This window comes from Megalopta genalis, chromosome 11 (assembly GCF_051020955.1).
Source record: "Megalopta genalis isolate 19385.01 chromosome 11, iyMegGena1_principal, whole genome shotgun sequence".
In the NCBI taxonomy this organism is placed as follows: Eukaryota; Metazoa; Arthropoda; class Insecta; order Hymenoptera; family Halictidae; genus Megalopta; species Megalopta genalis.
Genome location: NC_135023.1, coordinates 7,412,246 through 7,424,651, shown reverse-complemented (window position 1 = coordinate 7,424,651; position 12,406 = coordinate 7,412,246). Strand labels below are relative to the sequence as shown.

General features: G+C 40.3%; 1 protein-coding gene and 1 long non-coding RNA gene across 8 annotated transcripts in view; one reads left to right on the top strand and one right to left on the bottom strand.

Moving 5' to 3' along the window:
- Positions 1-12,110, top strand: part of chb (CLIP-associating protein) — a 46,326-nt gene extending 34,216 nt beyond the window's left edge. For 4 of the 7 annotated variants that reach the window (XM_033480234.2, XM_033480237.2, XM_076525423.1 and 1 more), the window contains 17 exons: positions 59-312; positions 385-569; positions 823-948; positions 1,082-1,192; positions 1,278-1,373; positions 1,828-2,008; positions 2,289-2,517; positions 3,218-3,283; positions 3,612-3,943; positions 4,019-4,322; positions 4,402-4,565; positions 4,636-4,786; positions 4,860-4,992; positions 5,066-5,228; positions 5,308-5,524; positions 5,650-5,856; positions 5,937-12,110. In XM_033480234.2, coding sequence (XP_033336125.1) covers positions 59-312; positions 385-569; positions 823-948; positions 1,082-1,192; positions 1,278-1,373; positions 1,828-2,008; positions 2,289-2,517; positions 3,218-3,283; positions 3,612-3,943; positions 4,019-4,322; positions 4,402-4,565; positions 4,636-4,786; positions 4,860-4,992; positions 5,066-5,228; positions 5,308-5,524; positions 5,650-5,856; positions 5,937-6,140 — 3,123 coding nt within the window. In that variant the 3' untranslated portion in view covers positions 6,141-12,110. The remainder of the gene's footprint in view (positions 1-58; positions 313-384; positions 570-822; positions 949-1,081; positions 1,193-1,277; positions 1,374-1,827; positions 2,009-2,288; positions 2,518-3,217; positions 3,284-3,611; positions 3,944-4,018; positions 4,323-4,401; positions 4,566-4,635; positions 4,787-4,859; positions 4,993-5,065; positions 5,229-5,307; positions 5,525-5,649; positions 5,857-5,936) is intronic. The other 3 variants (XM_033480235.2, XM_033480238.2, XM_033480236.2) reach the window with 3 other exon arrangements.
- LOC117226175 (uncharacterized) lies at positions 1,467-3,615 on the bottom strand. The gene is made up of 2 exons (XR_004491734.2): positions 2,752-3,615; positions 1,467-2,646 (listed from the first exon to the last, which is right to left on the bottom strand). It is a non-coding gene; the product is annotated as an uncharacterized LOC117226175 (long non-coding RNA).
- Positions 12,111-12,406: the final 296 nt, after the last annotated feature.

Sequence of the window (12,406 nt, the reverse complement as noted above, 5' to 3'; positions counted from 1 at the left end):
ACGTATGGGAACCGTAACAAAACGTTTGTAACTTGCGTCAACGAATATGCACATACAGGTCGTGGCAACAGCCGGTGCAGTCGCTGTACGATTTATTCTACAGAACACACACTGCAGTCGTTTTGTGCCAATTATCACCTCATGTTTAAGTCACAAAAGTAAAGACATACGCAGAGCATCCTGCGAGTACCTGAATCTAATACTGCAAACGTGGCCTACCCAAATATTGCAGAAGCATGTACAAACATTACAAGACACCATCAAGAAGGGTATTGCGGATTCGGATTCGGAAGCAAGAGCTTTCGCCAGGAAGTACGTTCATTTATTTAAAAATATTCGCTTCGAATGTACGTAAAACAGAAATTAAACTTCAAATATTTGCAGATCGTTTTGGGCTTTCAAAGATCATTTCCCGGAGCAAGCGGAAGCCTTGCTCAATAGTCTAGATGCTGCGTATAAACGTTCTCTGATGTCTCTTAGTAATAGTGGCAGTATTAACAGTTTGAACGTAGTCACGAGATCGGCAAGCGTCAGCCCCAGGACATCCAGACCAGCGATGAGCGCCACAGGTGAGCCACATTCTTCTATCTAGATCTGAGACGATATGTTCAATGGATATAGCATTGGGTCATCTCATAAATTTTTGTCACTTTTTCTACTGACTCAGTGTAGACAATTAAAAGTTATGGGATGACTCTTATATGCATTATGCTAGATGTAAATGGACTGTGTCAACCAGCGAGAAAGCATCGCAGTGTAAAATACTTCTCACTCTTTTTTCATGCTGCTTTTGTGACTCCTCTTTGCATTAAACATACGAAGGTAGTACGGAAAATTTGCATCAGACCACGGGTCAACCACACGGCCCGCTCAGACGTACACCGTCCTTGCCACGGTCTTATCGTCAATCCGGTATCCCAGTTCTACAGAGACCCACTGATAGTCATTGTAATTGTTACATTATTGTTTGTTGCTTCAATGATCACCGCGACCTTAGAAATACTGCACCCATGCATCCGATACATGTGTAAGAACATCGTTTAATGCATCTTTTATGTATATCCGTGAACGTATTTCCCAGATCGTGGATCGCCAGGCGTTCGATCCACAAGCGCCATAGATCTGCAAGCCGCACAAAGAGCGAAAGCCAGGATGATGTACGCGAACATCAGCAGGCAGAAAGCCTCTCTCCGTGAGTACCGCTAATTTCAATTTTATCTCTGACACTGTTGCGATACGTTTCAACCAACTCACCTTTGCGTTATTGCTCCATCCAGCGCGTCCCAGTAAATCACCAGACACCACAGCAGTGGCTAGTCCAGAAAGAACCGCAAGAACGAGAACGAGAATGGCCGGAGTGTCGCAATCTCAGCGTAAGTAGAAAGAAAGGGGACGGCTCCCTTTGAAGACACATGATACAGTGGAACTCCACAAATGATAGGATATTTACATATGTATACCGCGGAAATTATTATCTTTTTATTATATCTACTTTATCAATACTCCTAAGTGATACTAAAATCAATTATGTTATAATATTAAACTATATTGAAAAGTCAATTTTTCTTCATTTTTGTTCGGACATTCTAAATTTACCGTATTCCATTCCGACAGTGTCTCTAGTCATTTTATCATTATGAAGCGTTCTTAATCCGTTTTTATCCGCAGTGAGTATTATTCTTTTTCATGTGTTATCCAAATTTGGAGAGAACATTGTATTATATGTAAAATGTTAAACAAATAATTAGGCATTTTGCTGATTCGGTTAAATGGAGTCCTAATGTACATACATGGGAAGGTCTCAATTTGTGTATTATCGTGGTACAGCCAGCAGTCGGTCGGGATCGCCGTCATCTAGGCTGAGTTACGCCACGTATAATCGCGAAGGTGAATCCTTGATCGCGAGGCCTAGGCGATTATCTGGGCATGGGATCAGAAGCACCGGCAACAGCCGCGAACCCAGCCCGCAGAGGTTCGGAATGGACAGGAGTTTTGCTAGCAAAATCCGGTAAATAGTCATTTACGTGACTAACATTCTTTTTACGTCAGCGCAGTCAAGCATTTTTTCACTGAATGAGGATAATTTGACGTAACCTTGTGATGGCATACTGATGTCTCTTCAATCTTTTTCCTTCTGTTAGGTAATTGAACTTGGTAGCCTTGGACTACATAGTTGAAAGTATTTTAGAAATTTTTTAAAGAGGTTTTAGAGAGATCAGCGTGCCTTTGCAGGAATAACTCGACCTTCGGTTAATTGGTGAAGTGTTTCGTTTTAATTATCACCCTAGGGGAAGGAATTTGCACATGTCCCCAACGGATAGGCCTCAATCCAGACCGGTGATGGCACAGAAGATGCTTCAACAGTCGCGTGAAGCAGAATCGGCGTTGGCAGATGCGTTCGACAATATTGATAATTACCCTAGAACGCCCAGGGGTAAAGGTGATCACAGCGACGACAGCGAAACCAGCAGTATATGCTCCGAAAGGGGCATGGACAGTTATAGACGACCGAATGACGTAAGTGAGAAGAATAGTAGGATACTGCTAAATCGATAAAGAAAAGTTCTTACCTTACGAACAAAGTGGAAGAGTAAACAAACCCGATAGTAATCACATACTACGTTTAGCTTCTTTTTGGTAAACATTCTGTGAATGAATGATTGAGCGCGTTACTCAGTGCTAGTTCTGCTGCTGAGAATTGACACAACACACTGTACATTATTATATATATATAAATCATTACAGACTTACCTCAGACACTTATTGTACACCATGCTTTCTTAATAGGTATATGTTCATTTGGTTCATTAACGCTTCTCTAATGTTTGCGTGATAAAAGTAGACCACACCGTGCGGCTGCAATATTATTTCTATTCGGAGACTAAGCTTTGGACGTTTATATGTCTTCGGATATAGTAATCTATTTTTTTTCTTCTATACAACATCGCATTATATGAACATTATTTCATAACACATTTCTGCGACGCTATGGGTATCCGTTTGTCCTCGAACACACTATTTCCTAATTCTCACCCTTGTGAGGGTAGACTTAGGCCAGAAGCTTAATGTAACCAGTGCTTCCAGCATCCTAGGACAATGTAGATAACGCATGTATGGTTTTTTCTTTTGGTTTTGTTGCGGCGTATTTGTTTGGTTTGGACTAACGCGATGCGCCGTTCTGTTCTCCATATCTGTCCATCGTCCATCTACCCATTAGTCGTTCTCATGGAGTGGCTCCCAGCAAAGACTGTACCGTGATATGTGGGATCAGTCTATCTCGAAGGTTTGTTCAATTTACTACTTCATATCCATTTACTCCATACAAATATACTATACACATCTACCATAGAAAAATAAATTGGTCGTATTAAGTCGAACCAAAAATAATTTCCGTTTCATAATTAACATTATCATTGTATGTAACCATTGTCATTACTGCTGTCGTGTTCACATCCATTAATTTCTCAACGCTTGCGGCGGAAATTATTTGTGACTCGGCCGTGTGTAAAGATCCAGCTACTTTGCAAATAAGACTTTTTTTCGTGTGGCTGTCTTAATTGCGATCCATCCTCCGTGCTTCCTTTTACATAGACGGAAACATTATTTTGCAGGATATTAAGGAAATTATTGAAAATTGTGCGCATAAACATTGGGGAGACAGGAAAGAAGGTTTAGTAGGCTTGCAACATTTCCTCTCGAACGGGAACACGCTGACAGCGACGGAGCTCCGCGAGGTGACGGACATCTTCACCAAGATGTTCATGGACTCCCACACAAAAGTTTTCAGTTTATTCCTGGACACGTTGAACGAGGTGGTGGCCACTCACAGCGAGGACCTCGGCGATTGGCTTTACGTCCTATGCGCTAGGCTCTTGAATAAATTAGGCACCGATCTCCTCGGATCGATCCAAACGAAAATTCACAAGACCCTCGATGTTGTCAGGTAAGTTCCGACCTTGTAATTAACACTTCATGTGTCCTGTGTATGTTAGACCAATTATTTCAAATCTGTTTGCAGAGAATGTTTCCCAGGCGAGCAATTACTGCCCGCAGTAATGAGGTATCTCACGGATCCAACACAAACACCGAACTCTCGTGTGAAAATAGCCACCCTCACGTTCATCACGCAAATAGCAGAAACAGCAGAGCCATCTGCGTTAAATAATTCCGCGGGGACTGCACTCGCAAGGTTACTCGATTGGTCCAATGACGTTAAAAGTCAAGACGTCAGAAGGCATGCACAGAATGCTGTGATATCGTTGTACAATCTAAATCCCCCGAAAGTCACCATGATATTGGCTGAGTTACCCAAACCGTATCAGGTGGGCAGGATTACTAATGAATGCATAAATTTATCTGTAACTACTTGAACTGTTATTAATACAACTGTGAACGTTGCAGGAAGCAGCATTACCGCTGGTACAGAATCATCTCAGGAAATCCTCTGGCTCCAGCAATCCAGCGTCACCAGGTACACCTCCTCCCAGAGCTCAAAGCTCCCCGGCTCGTTCGAAGCTCAAAGGCGACATGGACAACGCCGATGAGAACCTGGAGGAAGTTTATAAGTAAGTCGTTGGCATCGTCGTAAGCAGAACGTCTGATAATCCATCATTCTTTCTCATTTTAATTTTAAAGTACTTCTCATAGGTCGTTAAGACGCACCACAGCGGAAATTCAAAATTACGGTTTTGAACGTTTAGAAAGAGCGACCACCAGCAAAGACAGCGGTATCAGCAATATGGCTGACGTCGAAGAGAAAATGGAAGGGCTTACGTTGTGTAATTCGGTAAGAGAATGGACGATTTACGCGTTATTTATGAAAGGCGATTTTTTTTATATTATTTTTTTGGGATTGTTAGGGTCGCTCGTCTTCCGTTTCTTCGCCCACGCAAAGAGGACGGTCCGTTACGAACATTACCGTCAACGGATCTAGCGATACAATCGCAGGAGATCTCATTCTGCCGCAAGAAAATAATGGTTACAAGTCACATGGTATGTACAGAAGTTTTGTTAGATTTTAATGTTCCCGATAAAAGATCTCGTCTGTTGAATTTATATTCTGTAGCGGGACCGTTACCAGATCCATCAAACAGGCCGGAAGTTCTAGATAATATGATCAAAACGCTACAGTCGAAGATGACGCAGACGGACGAAAAAGTACTGGCTTTACAAGAGTTCCAGTTATATGTTCGGGAAGGTGATGCTGCATTCATCAAACAGCATTTCAAGTAGGGTATCTCTTCGTCCGCTTATATTTTCCTAGTTATCATTACCAGAATTTTAATTTGTTCCATTTGGATGCTGTAGAAAACTGTTGAAGACGTTGCTAGATAGTCTGACGAACGACAGCAAGAAAATGCAAGTAGAAGTACTTCAAACGCTAATCGACATGCTTAAATGTCCCGAACTCGTAGACAGTTTCTCCGTGTACCCCGAACTGCTCGTACTAAAAGTAATTAACGCGTATAAATTGGACGATCCGAAACAAGATTCTTCCACTAGCAGCAGTAATACCAGATCTTCCGTAAGTATCTTACAAGGAACAATGTTACTTTCTAGAAGCAGGGTCATTCCACAAAACATGATTGTCTTGTTATACTCCAAGACAATGTAACATTATAAATTATTAATCATGCTGTGTGGATACAGGTTTTTTGGGTGGCAGAAAAATGTGCCGCGACGATAGCGATGGTTCTAAAGCCAGAGCAAATCATTCATTTAGTCTCAACAATAATCACCACAGAACCGTACCCCCTGAACATGGGGGCGATTAAAATGTTGCACAAAGTAGTGGAACACTGGGGTCGGGATGCGATAGAACCGCATCTGTCCAAAGTTATGCCTGGTCTTATTAAGGCAAGTTAAAATACTATACTAAAACTAAACAATTCTAGAAAGAGGCCTCGCCTAGTTAATGATCACCCTAATTTCTTCAGGCTTATGACGATAGCGAAAGTGCAGTGCGCAAAAGCGCCGTATTCTGCATGGTAGCGATACATCTAGCAGTCGGCGAGGAAGTATTGAAACCTCACCTGAGCTGTCTGTATACGAGCAAGCTGAAGCTTTTGAACATCTACATCCAACGTGCGCAACAGGCGAACAGTCAACCGGCTAGTCCGCGTAGTAATAGCAAGAATTAACTAACGTCAAACTCCGCGACACTCAGGATCGCGATACTTAAGAGATTCGCTCGTCTGAGTGCGAGGCATGAACGAATGCTGTTTAGCTTCCTCAGTAAGTCCGATCCGTGAAGACCCCGGAAACGACAAAGTCGAAGACTTCTCACTTCGAACATTTATATAGACTGATCTGTCAAAGCAAGGTGTTTTGCGTGTGTGACATGGGCTGAACTCTTGACAGTGATGTTGCACGATGAGAAACCAATCAGTGTGCATATTTTGCGGCCCCATTGTTTTGTTTGCCAAAAAGAACAAGAAAATAAGAGGAGAAAGAATTTATACATGTTGCAATGTAATCAAGGGTCGCCGATTATCCTTTTTCATTTATTCCCGTTTACTCTTTCTGGTAGCTCTCCAGTATCGGTATACGTGTTTTTCCGTAGAAGTTATTTTTTTAATGATATTGATTCGAACAGTCAATCGTCGATGCAGGGACAACCGTCGCTCTAGAATGTAAGATTTTTAACGACTTTGATATTAAGTTGCAGCGTTGTTTCCGGCGAGAGAGAAAGCTTTTCTCGAGGAAGGGGAAAGCTTTCACCGTGTCGTCCGAAGCTCGCGGCTGACAAAACAGTATCGTGCCTCTCGTCCACTCGTTTGTGATTTTATATATTTCTTGAATTCTTCTTGTTTGCTACTCGTTAAGATATATAATGTATGTATATATATACATATATTATGTTTAGATATTTCAGTGTATTCTTGTGCGCCTCTCTTAGTAGTTTGTTACAAAGGCTTCGAGAGAAATGTGATTACCCTTGAGAACGAAAGTTTCCTTGTTTTGACAGTGCGACATCACTGCCAAGAGGATTTTGGTAACGATCTGCGCGCAGAAATGTACGCAAGAACGCCGATTCGATATGTTCGGGGTCAGAGTATTGTATAAAAACGCGAAAGTGCGACCGATTTAGAAACGTCGCTGATACGAGATCTTTCTTTCCCAGAACGAAACGGCTACATGTCCTATATTGGCTCTGTAAGACCAGTGGGTATGAATAAATTATAAGAAGAACGTCCTTTTCGCAATTCAGTATTAACGAACACCCGTGCAACCGATGTACAGTGGTCCGAATCCGTAGAAATAACGTTAAATTCGTACCGATCATATCTGTACATTGTTTATTAAAAAAAAGATAACCAAAGGTCTTTTGCTCTAGAAAAAACTACCTCGTAGGGGTGACTCTGAGGAAATGATACTTTACCAGTTGTTTCAAAGCTTGATTAATTTTTATCGGATTTGAACGCTTAAATTTAATTCTCGTTTCGATGGCTTCGGACCACTGTGCACAGTGCGAGCATGATCGTTGCGAGAATTTGAATTTGTGGAGAACAGATGATTTAATATTCGTTGAAAAATCCATGTGCTAGTCAGATTTCCACGGACGCACAATGAGATTAACGTTTATTGTCGATAGAGTGGAAGAGGGAACTGTGTGCGCGACGTTGCCAATAATTAATGGAAAACGCTGAATCAAAGCTAACGTAAACGAGGTTTAGTAAGAAGAAAAACGTTCTGTGCCATTGTCGTTTCTGTTCTACTATATATAAGGATGAAATGATATATAAATAATAATAGTGATCACCCTTCATCTTTTCTTACTGCTAGGTCCGGGATAGTTGAGGAATCGAATTCTTTGAAAGTCGAATCATCGAAGTATTAAAGACGGAAAGGAAGATAATCAGCCGATCGCGTGACGAAATTCGACCGTGATCCTTATCTCGAGAGAAACAAATTAATGCGAGAGTTTACGGGTAACAATTGAATTGACGCGTGATTTAATAAAGAAAAGAAAAAAACGAAGAAATAGAAGAAAGATTGATTAAACGCAGACGTCTCACCTGACTCGATCCGATCATACGAACGCGTGTCGATTCTAATAGACGGCCAAACAGTGCCAAAAGAAGCTGTCGAATGATTTACGGACAGAGGAAAAAAAGCAAGAGAGAACAGAGAAAGAGCATGTGTCTCGAGTGTTGTGTCAGCGCTACTTCTTTTACTTGGTGCCTTTGGCGTGGTCAGGACGAGATTTGTTCCGGGGATCGTCTTTCATCGTCTTGTAAAAAGATAACGCTGTCGTCGGAGCGATTGTAGAATGCATAAATAGGGTAGAGCGTCTCCTCCCGTTATTCATCGGTGTCGCGTTGAGAAAAACGGAACAGTGATAATTTTATCTAGTATGTTTCCCTAGCTAATCGGGTTCTCCATCTTCTTCGCATTCGATTGTCGTTACATTAATCGTAGAGGAACCATTAACTGCTTGTACAGCGTGATTTTACAGTCTGCGTTGTGAAATCTGAAAATGCACTAAGAAAGCTCCATCAAAATTATCATTTTCTAGCAATCTGAGTGTTTAAAACGTGGTAGAAAATTAATTATTAAATAATTTAATAACGACTGCAATTATATTCGTGAACCAACAAGTTATCTTATTCTAGTAGACGATGTATTAAAGAAGTAGATTGCCTGTCAGTGGTCAGTATCAAAAAATTGTGTTGTAGAAATGGAGCTTGCCTTGAAAGAAAATATTTGATTGTTTTATTCGGTCTGAGGTACAACATAGGTTTTATGGCACTGACTTTAAATCACCCTGTGCTTGTATCATCGACGTCATCAAAGAATGTGTATCATCTATTTTCATAGAACAATAGAAACCGCAAGACGATATTGTACGGACGCGAATGATCATTTTCAACGATTGCTCTTCACTTGGGACACTTTGGTTGATGTTAACTTGCTGCAATAATTCTACAATATCCCTGGCATGCTTCGTAACACAAGAATATATATATATGATGATTGTGCAGGTCGGTCCAAAAGATAGGAGACTCGAATACCTCTGTTGGATCACATTGCCACACTTACGCGAGATTCAACGTTTCTCATGTATGGGCATTAGATAGTTGACTTCTTTCTCTGGCGCTTTTCTGTGGACGTCGATCTTCCTATGAATTGTTCGTCTCAATCAGCATGTTTAAAAATTGAAAGGATTGCTATTAGTGGATAAGTGAATGATTAGAAAACTTATTCAGACCTTGTGCAATACAAAAGTTATATTTATCCTACTAGCTGTCAAAATTTTTAGTTTTGAAGATATCTTATGACCTAGTGAACTGAGATTAAAATTTAGTTCGAGCATCGGAGTCCATGAGAGGTATTCGTGCATTCAGCTTCCATATTTCCGTAGAAACGTTAACGTTTATGTTCGCGACTATTCTTCTCGCAATCCATTCGTCGTCGACTTTTGTTTGAGAAAGAACAAAAAAAGAAGCATAATACATTTTAGAGTTTGACCTGGTGTGTGCGAATCGTGTATATATATACATATTATTAAATATAGAACCTAATGTAACTATTAATACGGATTAGGTAGCTCACCGTCACTGCCTGCAGCGTTTTGGTCGTGCTGAGAGTCATTGGCACCGCTAGACTCTGCGTAGTGTCGCGATCGTTTATAAAGAAACGAGAAAAGAATAGGAAGAAAGAAAGGAGAGAAAAATGAGAGAGAGAGAGAGGGAGAGAAAGTGGAATCGCTTGTTTTGTTAAGTTTTTGAGCATTATTATTGACAACAGGTTTTACATTGTATTTACTAATGCGTGTACGATATTCGTAGGTATATGAAGAATTATTATAACATTGTATTAACGAGGTCCTTGCCAATTTTGCATTACGACGACCGGATGATCAGGTCACGTGGATGTTCAATCTACGTGCGAATCGTTCGTTACATCGATTATAGGTATATCCCCGCTATTTGTTTTTAATCGATAAAAGATAAAAAAAAGGAAACTTCGCATAATGTTTAATTGTATCAGATCATTTCGTAAGTCTGCTACGCCGAGTGAAGTGCTAGGTTTACCAATAAATAATCTACTATTTATTTTCAAAAACATCTTCGTATCTTTTTCTTCCTTATAAATAGACCGCGGATCTTTATGCGTTCATTGCAAATTAATCGTTCATCCCAAGAATTCTTCTAGTCGCAAGATGTGTTTACTCTCTTCAAATGTTTTTAATAAGAATTCGGATAAAGATCCGCACTCTACTTATAAACTATGATTCTGAATGAATGACGACTTCGACAACATTAATTGTCGATTTCTTCACGAGCAAATCAAATTTTCTTCTTTCAATATACATAGAATAGTGGATTACTTATTCAGCACTTAACGAGTCTTGTTTTAATCCATCTTGAACTACGGACGTTAATGCAATCTTCGCTTCATCAGTTAAAATTTAACATACGCGAGTTCTGTAGAAGTCTGATTAATAATTTCTCATTAATTTCAGCGTTCTATAACTAGACCACAGGTCTTGTTCGTCGACAGATCACTTTCCAAAAATTAGCACTAGAAAACAAGGTACGTTGCTGGTTGGAAGATTGATCACTGTGACTTTTCATATCGGCAGAAGACTGAAGATCACAAATCATCGCACGAATTTTCAATGAATACAAACTCCGAGCAGCCGAAGATTTAAGAAATGATCTGTGCATTAAAAGGGGGTCGTCGTAAACGTTCTCAGGTCAGCGTCCACGCGTCTGAAAATTATTTCGAAAACATCAAATGGGAAAGAAGAAGTAGTGAATAGCGTGTGGACACGATCGTGAGAAATCGTTCCGATGTAAAACGAAAAGAGGAATACGCTTCTGTGAAGTCGCGTGCGTCAACAAACGATTAGCATACGAGATTAATAGAAAAGAACGATAAATCGTAGGAGCATCGTTTTCTCGAGTTTCCAAAGGAGAGAAGAAGAAGAAGAAGAAGACCGTCTCGATATATTCTATTGATTCTTGCACGGGTAAAGTTGTGCCGATCCTTCGCTTCGTAATGATATTCGTTCGAGCGCGTCCAAGCGAATCGTATAACGCATAGGATTAACGAGAAATTTTTGCACCGCAGACATGGCTATTAATTCTGTTTTGGCGAAAGAATCGATCGGCTCGTTGTTCTTTTTGTTCGGTTTTCGTTTCCCGTAACTTTCGACACGCACAGATAATATATATTATTATTATTATCATTATTATTATTACCTATATAGGTGTACCTCTCGGTGTTCCCCGGCTCTATCCCGATCGCGATCGTTTTTTCTATCGATTTTCCAAACAGGAAAGGGGAATCCACGAGACGCAATATGTACCGTTGTTTGAATCGCCGACGTATTTAATACGCTAATCTTACTAGTGTTTAGAGGAATATATTTTATATGCGAACGATGAATAGTCGATTGCTTCGTATTGTCTGTCAATAAACGAGATTTGAAAACACTAGTCCCGTGTGTTCAGAGTATCGTGTGTTTCTTCGTTGTTTTCTTTTTTCTATTCGTCTCTTCTGTTACTTTTCATTGTTAATCGTAACGTTAAAACGATGTTTCTCCGCTAGTCGATCGTAGTTAGCGTACTCCCTTTTCCGGAGATGAAAGCATGATCACAAAATTGACAGAATTAATACTCGATACTGCTGCAAAACTGTTGCAATTAAGATAACGTTTGTATAACAGATCTGTTTCGTTGCAAGATTTTCGTCTGGAATATACAGGGTGGTCTGAACTTCGTGGCTCGGACAGGAATGGACTGATTCTGAGTTCTCAAACTGCGTAGAACACGTTCTGGTTCCCTTTCGGAGGGCTTGCTCACGGTGCAAATTGTTTAAACAGTCGTATCGGTAACAGGTAGTCGTATCAGTTTTCGAACAATTACTTATTCAAACGCTAGGTAAGAATCGTGCTGTTTCTATTTATTTCGTGACACATATATTGGTCGTGCTATCAATTTTGGCCCACCCTATATACTTTATTACTAAATGTCGACTTTATATGCTATACACGTATGCGTACATTTATGGAGCTCATGTAATTACATCTCGTATTTAATTTCTGTTCGTCAGTTGACGGATTCGCGTCTGAATAAAGCCAATTGTCGTATACTTTGAAACCGTTTCAATTTGTATTTCACTTCTTGGACCGCCAATAAACATCGCACGCGTTGCTTTCATTTAAGAGAATGTATCAATTTTAATTGTGCTGTTCCTCTCTTTTGTAGACGTCATTTTAAATTTGAATCGTCGAACGCGTGCATCTTTCCACCGAGCAGTCGGCGCTTACACCTGGTGGCGAATTCCAGAAATCCGGCAGTCGTTTCCGCGGGTTGACGTGTTTTAGAAAGGTCCGTATATATTTGCATATATATCAATAAATAATGAGGATATCGGTAGCAATTGTATAAAAACT